This window comes from Nymphalis io, chromosome 27 (genome assembly GCF_905147045.1).
Source record: "Nymphalis io chromosome 27, ilAglIoxx1.1, whole genome shotgun sequence".
Classification (NCBI taxonomy): domain Eukaryota; kingdom Metazoa; phylum Arthropoda; class Insecta; order Lepidoptera; family Nymphalidae; genus Nymphalis; species Nymphalis io.
Genome location: NC_065914.1, coordinates 1,564,942 through 1,576,496, shown reverse-complemented (window position 1 = coordinate 1,576,496; position 11,555 = coordinate 1,564,942). Strand labels below are relative to the sequence as shown.

General features: G+C 37.0%; 1 protein-coding gene across 1 annotated transcript; it reads right to left on the bottom strand.

The window, feature by feature from the left end:
• Positions 1-526: 526 nt before the first annotated feature.
• On the bottom strand, positions 527-10,583 carry LOC126778862 (leucine-rich repeat neuronal protein 3-like). Its single transcript, XM_050502588.1, has 10 exons — positions 10,455-10,583; positions 6,126-6,194; positions 5,508-5,642; positions 4,803-5,020; positions 4,514-4,711; positions 3,456-3,655; positions 2,795-3,002; positions 1,945-2,126; positions 1,110-1,243; positions 527-712 (listed from the first exon to the last, which is right to left on the bottom strand). The coding sequence occupies exons 2-10, from the start codon at positions 6,187-6,189 to the stop codon at positions 570-572; spliced, it is 1,482 nt and encodes a 493-aa protein (XP_050358545.1). The 5' UTR covers positions 6,190-6,194; positions 10,455-10,583; the 3' UTR covers positions 527-569.
• Between the last annotated feature and the right edge of the window lie 972 nt (positions 10,584-11,555).

The window sequence follows — 11,555 nt, the reverse complement described above, 5'->3', positions numbered from 1 at the left end:
TAAACATAAAATATTTTCCTTAATAGAATGTATATAAAAATACTAATTGACTGCCTCGTTGGTCTAGTAGCTACATGTTAGGTCATACGTCCTGGGTTCAAATCCCAGGTCTGGCCAATAAAAATGTTATTGAGATTTTCTGCCGAAAATTCTCAGTAGCAGCCCGGAATCTGGAAGTTAGAAGTGTGTACAATCCTGTGCCTCTGAAAGCACCTAAAGTCGTTGGTCCTGCGCCTGAACTCTTTCCGATCGTGATAGATTGCCGTCCCATCGGATTATGAGTAAGGGAATAGAGAATTATATAAAAATAAGGTCTAACATTGATTTGGCTAAGAGCATATACTCAAAATTAGTTATCTGTGCAAGAGATATTAAAAAATAATAAGCCGAGACGGTTCAATATATAGAATATATCAATTTTAACTCAAGATGGTACCATTTAATTTTCATGTTTTTCTATGTATAATTAACTAAATACGTACTTCTAGCTAATTTTTCTAGTTTTCGTAATAAAAAAAACAACGAATTAAAATAAAAAGTAATATAATTTAACACAATATATCTTATAATTATATATAGTTGTCGTCGGCGGGCGCGCGCTTGTAGAAGGCGCGCGACACGTCGGCGGGCCCGCGCAGGCCCAGCCAGCCGCACAGCCCGCGCCGCCACAGCAGCAGCAGCGAGAACATTATGGGCACCGCCAGCAGCACGCCTGCCGCGCGACACACGTGTCCGTGATATATTCAATACGAACACAATTCAACAGCAAAACTTACAAAAATCAGCTTTATAATTAATAATAGGACGCGTATGATGAGTGTAAGAAATATTAACCATACCATACATCGTCAATGCTTCACCAACCTCGGGAACTAAGATGTTATATCCCTTGTGCCTATAGTTACACTGGCTCACTCATCACAAACCGGAACACAACAATACTAAGTGTCGTTTAGTGATGAGTGGGTGTTACCTAGCCAGACTTCTAAGATACTACCAGAATTAGATAGAAGTATATTGTGGCGGTATAATCGATTCAGGAGTTGTTCCTTACCAATCGTGTCTTACGCTACCATGGAGTAAAGACATATTTCCTCTGTATCACATACCTATAAGAGTTCCCAGAAGCATAGCGCCGTCACGCTCCGGTCTATTGCCGTACTTGTCTACACAACGCATCGTGCGATGTATTTCGTTCAAATGTTTCATGGTGTACCCCTTCATTTCCACAGGTTCTTCACATCTAGGAAATCAAGTTTAATAAATTTTAGTCTACATTCATAATTATATCACCAAAAGTGTAGTCACTTGTGCGCGATGATATTTTTTATTTTTAATGTCAGAAAATAAATGAAATGCTTATTATTCTGTATACTAAGAATACTATAGCTTTGTAAGCGAGCTCTCGAGTTCCACTGAGCTTTTATAAGCGATGAAGGACAACGTCGTGAGGAAAACAAAATGTCGGAAAAAATTTCACATGCTTATCTTAACCTGCATCGGAGGAGAATTACTTCAAACTCATACTCATGACTCGGTTCTGTAGAATTGCTTATAAGTTAATTGCTCACGTAAGTTTTCAGAATTAATGTAATTTAGAAGCATTGATGTTGAATCAAGTTAATCTTATGTTCATTGTTTTGTTCGTCAAATTTATTTATGGTGATTATGTAATACTTGCTGACTTCGACCACGGCCGCCGTTCTCAAGAGAGGAGCCGACGACACCAGACAGATCACAGTGTATAAGCAAACAATGGTGCACCCATTGTTTGGTCCCTATTATCTCACTCTCACAACCGATGGGACGGCAATTCGAATCCACAAAGGGTTCAGATGTATGACCAACGGTTTAACGTTTTTCCTAAGCATGACTAAGGAATCTGCTGTCTTATCCAGCCACTAGAGCGGCATATTCATTTTAATTGGTATGTTTCAAACTTACACCATCTTCTCTGAAGCGTTCACGGCTTTAGCTTCCACTAGTGGTACCAGCATGTCTACCATCCACTGCGTGCTGCAGTCGCAGAGGAAGGGGTTGTTGCTCACATCCACCTTGCTCAAGAGGTCCCAGCGGGAGAGTAACCGAGAATCGACCTCTGAGAGGTTGTTGGATTGGAGGTACAGCTGGAAGAAATTTCATGGATATTTAGATTCAGAAGAAAAATCCATATATCTAATATAAATGCGAAAATAAATATGTCTGTATATTACGCTTTCACGGGCGGAACACCGAACCGCTTTTGTTGTTTGGTATGATAAGCAAGTTTGAGCCCTGATTTTGAATTAACCATTAAATACAGAATTTACCAACAAATAAAAGCTCATATGTTAAAAAAGAATCCAATAAATAAAGCATATACTCTACACGATGATAGAAGTAGATTATCATCATCAAAAAAATTAGTATACATAAATTTAATTGCTATTTATATACCTATGCTATTAAATTTATTGGTGGAGTAAATTATTTATTGAGTTTCTTGTCGGTTCTCGGTTGAATCTTCACTCCGAACTCGTAAAGAAGGGAGCAGGCTGTAAGTAACATTATCAATGCGGCACCAACTGTGTATACCACTTGTAATTACACTGGCTCACTCACCACTGAAATACAACAATACAGAGTACTAATCTGTGCCAATAACAATAACCATTTACCATGAAAAATATCGTGAGGAAACCCGCTCGTGCTAGACAATTCTGATATGTAACCCTCCACAAGGTGAAGTGATCCCACACACTTCACCATGTGGAAAGGCAAAAGCGCAAACAAATAAAAACACCTATTTCTTTACCTCCTTAATAAGCGGCCAGTCATACGTTTCTCCGATGTCATCAGGTCTGGCCAAGGCCTTCGGATCAATAAAGGATAATTTAGGATTGAAGCTCATGTGAAGTATTTGTAAGTTCTCCAATCCCGCGAGTGCGCTTGCGCCGATGCTTTTCAGCGACTTCATATTGCACATGTGTAGCTCTTGCAGCTTTCTGAGACGGGGGAATCCCCTGTAATAATAAAATAACCATTTATATAAGTAAAACACACTTTAAATTGACATTAAACATTTTCAACGTGTCTTCTTTTGTTCATTAAGCCGTATTTTTAGATACGACAATGAAAATATAAATCAAAAACGTATATTGTATGAATTCGCTTATTAAATAGTAAAATATATGACATATTTTACTATTTAATATATACTTAATATATATTGATACCATTTTTGCCATATCTCTAATTTATAATAAACAAACAAGTAACAGGCCAGCTCCACTTTATGGCTGGGCAAAGCTATCGTTTTATAAGGCGTTCTATAACATATTTCATCACGCTACTCCTATGCGGATTGGTAGATACATATGTGCTATCCAATTTCTTTAAAATGTTTTCCATTATCGATAAAAAAAGTGATGACAAGCTGTTGAATAACTTTTTTTTATAATAGAAAAATTCCTCACGGATATTCCTCTGACGACATATCGAGCTGAACTATTGGATTCTGGTTCAAGTTTAAAAACTTCAAGTTCTTCGTCTCATCCAACTCTTGGGGGATGGAAGTGAGCTTGTTATCGCTGATGTCCAGGCGCTCCAGGAATCGAGGAGTGTGGAGAAACTTGTCAGGGATTTCTGTGAGCGCGCATGATCTCATGCGGAGGACCTAAAAGTAGATTTATAACAAGCGATATTTATATTAAAAGGCATTTTGGAAATCTTGGTGTCACTCACTCAAGTGTTCAATGAAAGAGTTAGTAGGTAGACGATGATGATATGGTATGTTGTTTATATTTTACACTTACACACTAACAGCCTGTGAATGTCCCACTGCTGGACTAAGACCTCCTCTCCCTTTTGAGGAGAAGGTTTGGAGCTTATTCCACCACGCTGCTCCAATGCGAGTGGATGGAATACACATGAGGCAGAATTTCAGTGAAATTAGACACATGCAAGTTTCCTCACAATGATTTTCTTCACCGTCAAGCACGAGATGAATTATGATCACAAATTAAGCACATGAAAATTCAGTGCTTGCCCGGGTTTGAACCCACGATCATCGGTTAAGATTCACGCGCTCTTGGCCATCTCGACCTTTTAAACTTATTAAATGAATACTTATTATATAAAGCACATATTGTAGAAGTATTTATAAATTACTATGGCACATTACTATGTACAAGATATGTTGTTAAAAGATTATGAGAGTAAGAGCTTGGAGTTAATAAGAGGCGGACGAGCAAATGTGCCACCTGATGGTAAGTGGTGACCCACGCACATAGACATTGGCATTGTAAGAAATATTAACCATCGCTTACATTGCTAATGCGCCACCAACCTCAGAACTAAAATGATATGTTCTTCGTGTATGTAATTACACTGGCTCACTTACCCTTCAAACCGGAACATAATAATACCAAGTACTGCTGTTTGGCCGTAGAATATCTGATGAATGGATGGTACCTACCCAGACCAGTTTTCACAAAGCCCTACCACCTAATAAAATATTTTGATTTCAATTTACCTTCAACATTGGTAGACTCGATATAGCGATGAGGGTGACATGGTCTATCGTGGTGAGAGGGTTTCCACTGAGATCCAGCTCGGTCAGCTCTGGAAGATGTTCGAAAAGGTCTTGGTGGAGGGAGTGGAGGTCATTGTAGGCCAAGTTCAGGGTCCGCATGGCAGCGAGTGGTTCGTACTCCTCTGGTAAATATCGTCCCTGAAAAATAATGGTTATTAATTTAAAATAACCCCCTTTTTATATATTCATAGCACTTATTTAAAAAAAAATATTTGTATTTGATATTTACCTCGAAAGCATGCGGACTCAACTTGTCGGTTGTTAGTTTATTATGACTAAGATCCAGAACCTCCATCTGTTGCAGATCTCTGAAACTAGCGTTCTCTATGAACGCTATTGAGCATCGGGAAAGGTTGAGCACTTTAATGGGCAGTTCCGCCATGACTGTTATATTTGTAATACCATTTTCACTGAGGTCCACTGTTGTGGGTTTGAATTCTTTTAAATCTAAAAGAAAACATTTTTTTACCTAACTTTGTAATTGTAATAATTAGAAATAGATTTATCTCACTAGATAATAAAAGTAGTTATTTGTCTAAAGAATTACGTAGTATCCGCGTGTGAGTCGGGGTGAGTCTCCCTTAAATCTACAATGCGCCACCAACTTAAGATGTTATATCCCTTGTGCCTGTAGTTATACTAGTTAATTCGCCCTTCAAACCGTTACACAACTATATTAAGTAATAATTGCTGTTTGGCAGTAAAATACCTGATGGGTGTATGGTACCTGCCCAGACGGGCGTGCACAAAGCCTTAATATAAAATAATAAGCCCGCAATCAAGATGATCAAACCACCGAGCCAATTAAGGTCTAATTTAATATTATAAGATATTTATAAGAACGGATAGATTATTATATTTTTATTGTAAACAAATGGTAAGTGTTGCCTGTGATTAAAATAACTCGCAAATTAATAAATACAAATTTACTTACTAGCCCAATCTTCGCTTTTGAAGAACTCCGTGAGGCTTTGATCGAAGCAATCGACCTTTGCGTCTTTGCACACACATTTTCTGCAAATACCGGTTTCATTCCAAGGGATCACTTTTGCAGGGGCTAGAGTAGTGGCTAAAAGTACAATTAAAATAGTTACGCTATTAAATAATAGATGGCGCTAGCAGTAGCGAAACGCGTTTGGACATTCGTAAGCTTAAAATAATGTGTTATATATAATAATTTATAAGAGATTCGTTAGATAGAAAACAATGCTTAAAATTTTTTGCTATTTGTGTATATGTCTCACGACAAGCCAAAGCTTGGAGCTTATGTCACTACTCTGCTCTATTGCAGGATGGTGAATAAATAATTTCAACCTTTTTTTTCAAATTTGATGAAACACACATAGTGTTTCATTTCATTACAGTAATTATATTATATCTTAATTAAATTAACCGACAAAATTCGAATCGGTGATCACTTAATTATTGAAATAGCAACAATCATCGATATTTATATAATACATAGCTTAAAAATTGAAATAAGCTAACAAAGCTAGCAAAGCTACTTCAATTATTGTAACTAAGCTACTACGCAATAGATGGCGCTACTTACCATTGTCACAGTTCGCCACAGATAAAACAAAAGAGATTAGAAGAACGGAAATGAGTGTATCCATTTCCACTGAAAAACAAAAATATATATATGAGTAACGCATTATATTATAACGTGTACAAATCTGGGTTACCCGCGTATTGTATCTTATCCGATGTTGTATCTAATCATGTATATTATCAGTTGCTAACATATAACACGAAATAAAACTTAAAATTTAAAGTATTAACAATTCTCGTAACATAAAGTAACGAAAATTGTACCATTCCGTAATCCGTAATCCGTAACAGCCTGTGAATGTCCCACTGCTGGGCTAAAGGCCTCCTCTCCTCTTTTTGAGGAGAAGGTTTGGAGCTTATTCCACCACGCTTGGTAGAATTCATATGTGGCAGAATTTCAGTGAAATTAGACACATGCAGGTTTCCTCACGATGTTTTCCTTCACCGTAAAGCACGAGATGAATTATAATCACAAATTAAGCACATGAAAATTCAGTGGTGCTTGCCCGGGTTTGAACCCAAGATCATCGGTTAAGATTCACTCGTTCTTACCACAGGGCCATCTCGGCTTTTACCCTTATGTACTAATTAAATTAATCTACATTGTGTACTATCCGCTAGTGGAGAGCATAATGGTTAGGTACTATAATTATCATTTTCTGAACCTCTGATTAAAGATCATTACTCGAGTTTTAAGATGTGAAAACGTAATAAACAAATAAAATCATCAACAAAAATCACTGTCGTTTTTATAATATTATCTGGAATGTAAAAGCCTCGATAATAATAAACGCTCTGCACATGCTATTGTAACGAACACTTTGTCTTCTTCCTTCAAATATCAAATTACTGATGACAGAAAGAGAAATCGGCAATGCTTTTCTGTAATTCGTATCACACACGTTAAATGTTGTAAGCCGACTTACGTTGATATGCTATTTTGATGCGTGTATCATTTAAATGTTATAATTAATATGGTCAATGTCGTGTATCACTTTTTGACATTTACGACCGTATTCTTTGGCGAGTTCGAGTTTGTTCTTAACAGAAAAGCTCTCTTGTGTCGTAAAGTTTATCAGTATGACCGTGTAATGTGATCAATGTAAGTCTTTAGACTTTTTTTCTATCACCACTATACCGCTTCATTTGATAAGACAGGCTCCCACGCTGAGTCTGTCTGTTTGTCTGCCTAACCGAGATAAACTATCAAACGGATTTTCATACGGTTTTCACCAATTGACAAAGTGATTCATGAAGGTTTTGGTGTATAATTCATAACGGCTTTGTGTAAATTGGCTGAAATATGACGATAAAGGTTGAAGATGTCGGAAAAAAAGCATTCCTAATGGGAGGTTTACTGACGTGCGTCGCGTAAGCCAGTAGATAGATACTTGTTTTGACTGATCTTTTATACGAATTAAATATTAATTTATTGTAAAGAAAACTTTATTGTTTTTTTTTTTTAAATATAAAACTAAATTGAAAAATATATTATTTCATATTAGGCTTTTATAGAACGCCGCACACAAAAATGTTGTGATGAATAATCGGTCGTAGATAAATAGAATAAAAAAAATACCATTTACTACATAAAAGACAAAAGTGGACGTATAATTGAAATGTTTGTATCTATAATTCAAAACAATCTATAGTTTTCTTTTAAATGTTAAATACTTATGTTAAAATAACAGTTAAATAAGTGTGATCGAAATAACTCCTTTTTTGCTTATTTAAGTCATTCACAAACAATAAATATCAAAATTTATTTAATTTAAGTAGACCTAAGTTAATAACATAAGTACATTACCATTCATATTGTTTCTTTATTAATTTTGTTACACTAAAGGCACAACACAAAATATATATTTGACAAAACAGACTTATTGGCTCAATGCGAAAAGCCTCCACCACACAATAAAAGGTTCTGAAGAACGAAAAATACATACATACAGATACATATATAAACAGTTTACATGTATTTTATAAAACACATTGTTTACATATTTATATAACCTAATACAGACTGCCTCGTTGGTCTAGTGGCTTGATGTAAGGCAGCAGAGCCGGAGGTCCTGGGTTCAACTCCCAGGTAGGGCCAATGAAAAGTTATTGTTTTTTTTCTGTCAGAAAATTCTCAGTACCAGCCCGGAATCTGGAAGTTGGAAGTGTGTACACTCCCGTGCCTCGGCAAGCACGTAAGGTTGTTGCGCCTGAAATCTTTCCGGTCGTGTCGGATTGCCGTTTTATTGGATTATGAGAGTTAGGGAATAGAGAGTGCACCTGTGTTTGCGCACACACTTATACACGATAATATGTCTTGCGAAGTTGGCTAATCTCTCTTGAGATTGGCCGCCGTGGCCGAAATCGGTCTGAAGGACATTATTATTACATAATATACAAATATATAAATAGGGTAAAGATATAACACATTCCTAGCGTTGGAGTCGTCGATTCAAACAATCACGGCCTTATTTATCAACGCTGCTTAGCTGTTTTGTTCAGTTAAATAATGATTTCTCTCTCTCTGTCATTATTAATTTGACATTCGAAAGAAGAAGACAGCATTGTTTATTAAATCAGCCCTTAAACAACGATTATAAGTAAGGCCGTTAGTTAAATTTTAGTACTTCAATGAACTAATTATAATTAATTATTATATCTAAACCTGGAGACCAATTCTAATAACAAATTGTCACTTTATCGCAATTGAATCGAAGCATGATCATTGCAGTTTTTCCGTTTTCCTATTTTTTAGTTTAATTATCGACTATTGCCATAAAAGTTAACAATTACGTTTGATTTTGACATAACGGTATATGTTAACATATTATCGGTTCGGTTCCGATTCGAATAAATACAGATGATTTAAAGTTGGATCGGAATTGAATCGGGAACGTAACGTTATCGTTATAAATTAGTAGAATTCGGCCCCTGTTATATTTATAATACAAAATGGTTGTTATCTGACATGATTACATAATATTTTTTTTTTTTTTTTTTTTATATTCGCCGGGAGGGCAAATGACTCTACTCCACCTGATGGTAAGTGGTAGTAGAGTCCAAACGCGACGACGGCCAGTACAGACGGGAAAAACGTTCTGCACTAGCCGCCTTCGCCTTGCCGGCCCGCAAGATGCCTCTTCACGCCTCGTTTGAAGGAACCCGGGAAATTTGTATATAATTTGTATCTTTATAAGACTATTTGTTACTAGAGGGTTGTGCAGGCTCTTTGTAACCTACTCATCAAAACTTGCCATCAAACAGCAATACTACAAATAATAATTATTTGTTTTTAATAATAATATTAATTGTTTATTTACGGTACAATAAATTTTAAGTGTAAAAGGCATTGCAGTAAGGACGGTGCCAGCGGTGCCCAGGCACAGGAACCCTCAGAAATCTGGTTAATTCTGCCATGATTATTATTTATATATATTTATCTAAAAATCCTAAAAAGTATTTAAACTAATCCATAAATCCGTATAAAAGCCCTACAATAAATATTATACAGTGCGTTGTATAATAAGCGTGGTTGGTAGATACTTGCCATACACACCGAAGGTTCGATTCCCATCCAGGACAGACATTTGTGTTTATAAGCATGTCTGTTTTGTCCTGAGTCTGGGTGTAATCATCTATATAAGTATGTATCTCAAAAGAAAAGTAGTATATCAGTTGCCTGGTTTCCACAGTAAGCTCTGCTCAGTTTGGGATCAGATGGCCGTGTGTGAATAATGTACGAGCAATATAGCATAATACATATTAGCAAATCGTATAGAATGTATAAATTTAAGGTTTGTTTATCTTTACTTCTGCCAGTGAAATGTAATATATGTATATTACCTACGCTTGGACGACGTCATATGAAAAACAAATAACATCGTTACTGTTTTAATGGTGACCCAGTGTAATTACAGTGTAAATAATCTTAGATTACATGGATTGACGCATTGACGAGTGATTTATATTTATTAGTGATTATTTATCAGGTGGAATTTGATCTTAGAAAATCAAGAAAGAGACAGATTCCAAGAAAAGCGAAAGCATTTGTTAAAAAGGGATAGATATATGTTTGAGAATACTCGAAAATGGAAAATAGGCACACGTATTGCATAGTAAATAAATTCTTCGATATTTAAACCTGTAAACTTTTAATACAATAAGAATTACTTTACTGATCAAACAATGAGTTACAGAAAAAAAAACAAATATAAAATTTTGAGGCAAAGATACGAGCACATACTTACTATATTTTTTTTTGTAATTCAATAAATAAGATAATATCAAATATTATTTATTCGACAATTTAACTTACAACCAGTTTATTTACCTTTGTTCCAAATGAGTTAGAAAAGCTTGTAACAATTGTAACTGAGTTAACACTTTTTGAAATAATAAAATGAACACACCTTTAAACACATAACCTCACACTATGTCTTGATTAACTTAACAATACAAAATGGTTGACTATGCTATCTTATCAGTGTTTTATCATTCGCTCGAAATTGTTATCAGGTAGTGCGCGGTGTTATTGACAGCGTTATTCGATGATTGTGCAAAATAAATATAATTCAGAATGTTTTTATTTTGAGACTCAAATTCCCCAATCGTAAATTAATAAACATTCGCTAGCAAACCTTTAATAAATGAATAAAAATATAATATGTAAATTTGGACTTAGTGAATTCAAATAATATGTAAAAGTATAAGTTATTAAAAGCCGAGATGGCCTAGTGGTTAGAACGCTTGAATCTTAACCGATGATCGTTGGTTCAAACCCTTTTTTTAAAGACGGAAAAACGCATTACGCGTTTTCCCCACAGGAACAGTGGGGATACCCCCCAGTGGGGCTCGCTATTGTCCAAGGCGCCGAGTGCGCCCCGAACATCGGAATACCCACTGAAAAACCAGCGTTACCCTTTCTGTCTTAACGAGGAGCGCCACGGGATCGCTTTCGCATGCTACCGTGGCGCTCTGACAGCCGGCCCGCCTATGCGGGCCTCCATTCTCTAGGGAGGGTTCCCAGAGTACTGTGAACCCCCCTAGTCCCGGCGGCGCCTATTGTGGCGGGGGGAGAAGTTGCGCATAGCGCCTTTTTCTTCTCCCCGGTCTTTTCCGGCGGAGCGGGTCTGCAGCGGCATCTTCTTCCCGCGCCCGCTCCACAGTCTTCTTCTGTGACATCACACTATCACAGAAGAAGACCATCTCCGACCAGCACCCCTCGCTTCCGAGCATCGCCTCGATGATGATCGGCAAGAAGAGGTCTCCGCCGACAACCGCCGCCAGGGAATGCCTCTGGGGCCCCCACGCGGCACACTCCGTCAGGATGTGATGCGCCGTGTCGAATGGCGCACCACACTCGTGGCAGGAGGGTGACACCTCCCGCCGCGCTATCTCGTGCAGGTACTTACCGAAACAGCCGTGTCCGGTA

Bases quoted from the DNA above. Each gene is read 5' to 3' on its own strand.
- LOC126778862 (XM_050502588.1), bottom strand. From the start codon at position 6,189: ATGGATACACTCATTTCCGTTCTTCTAATCTCTTTTGTTTTATCTGTG. The intron at 5,021-5,507 runs GTAAGTAAATTT...GTTTTCTTTTAG, and splicing joins CAAAAGCGAAGATTGGGCTA to ATTTAAAAGAATTCAAACCC. The intron at 1,244-1,944 runs GTAAGTTTGAAA...TTGATTTCCTAG, and splicing joins AACGCTTCAGAGAAGATGGT to ATGTGAAGAACCTGTGGAAA.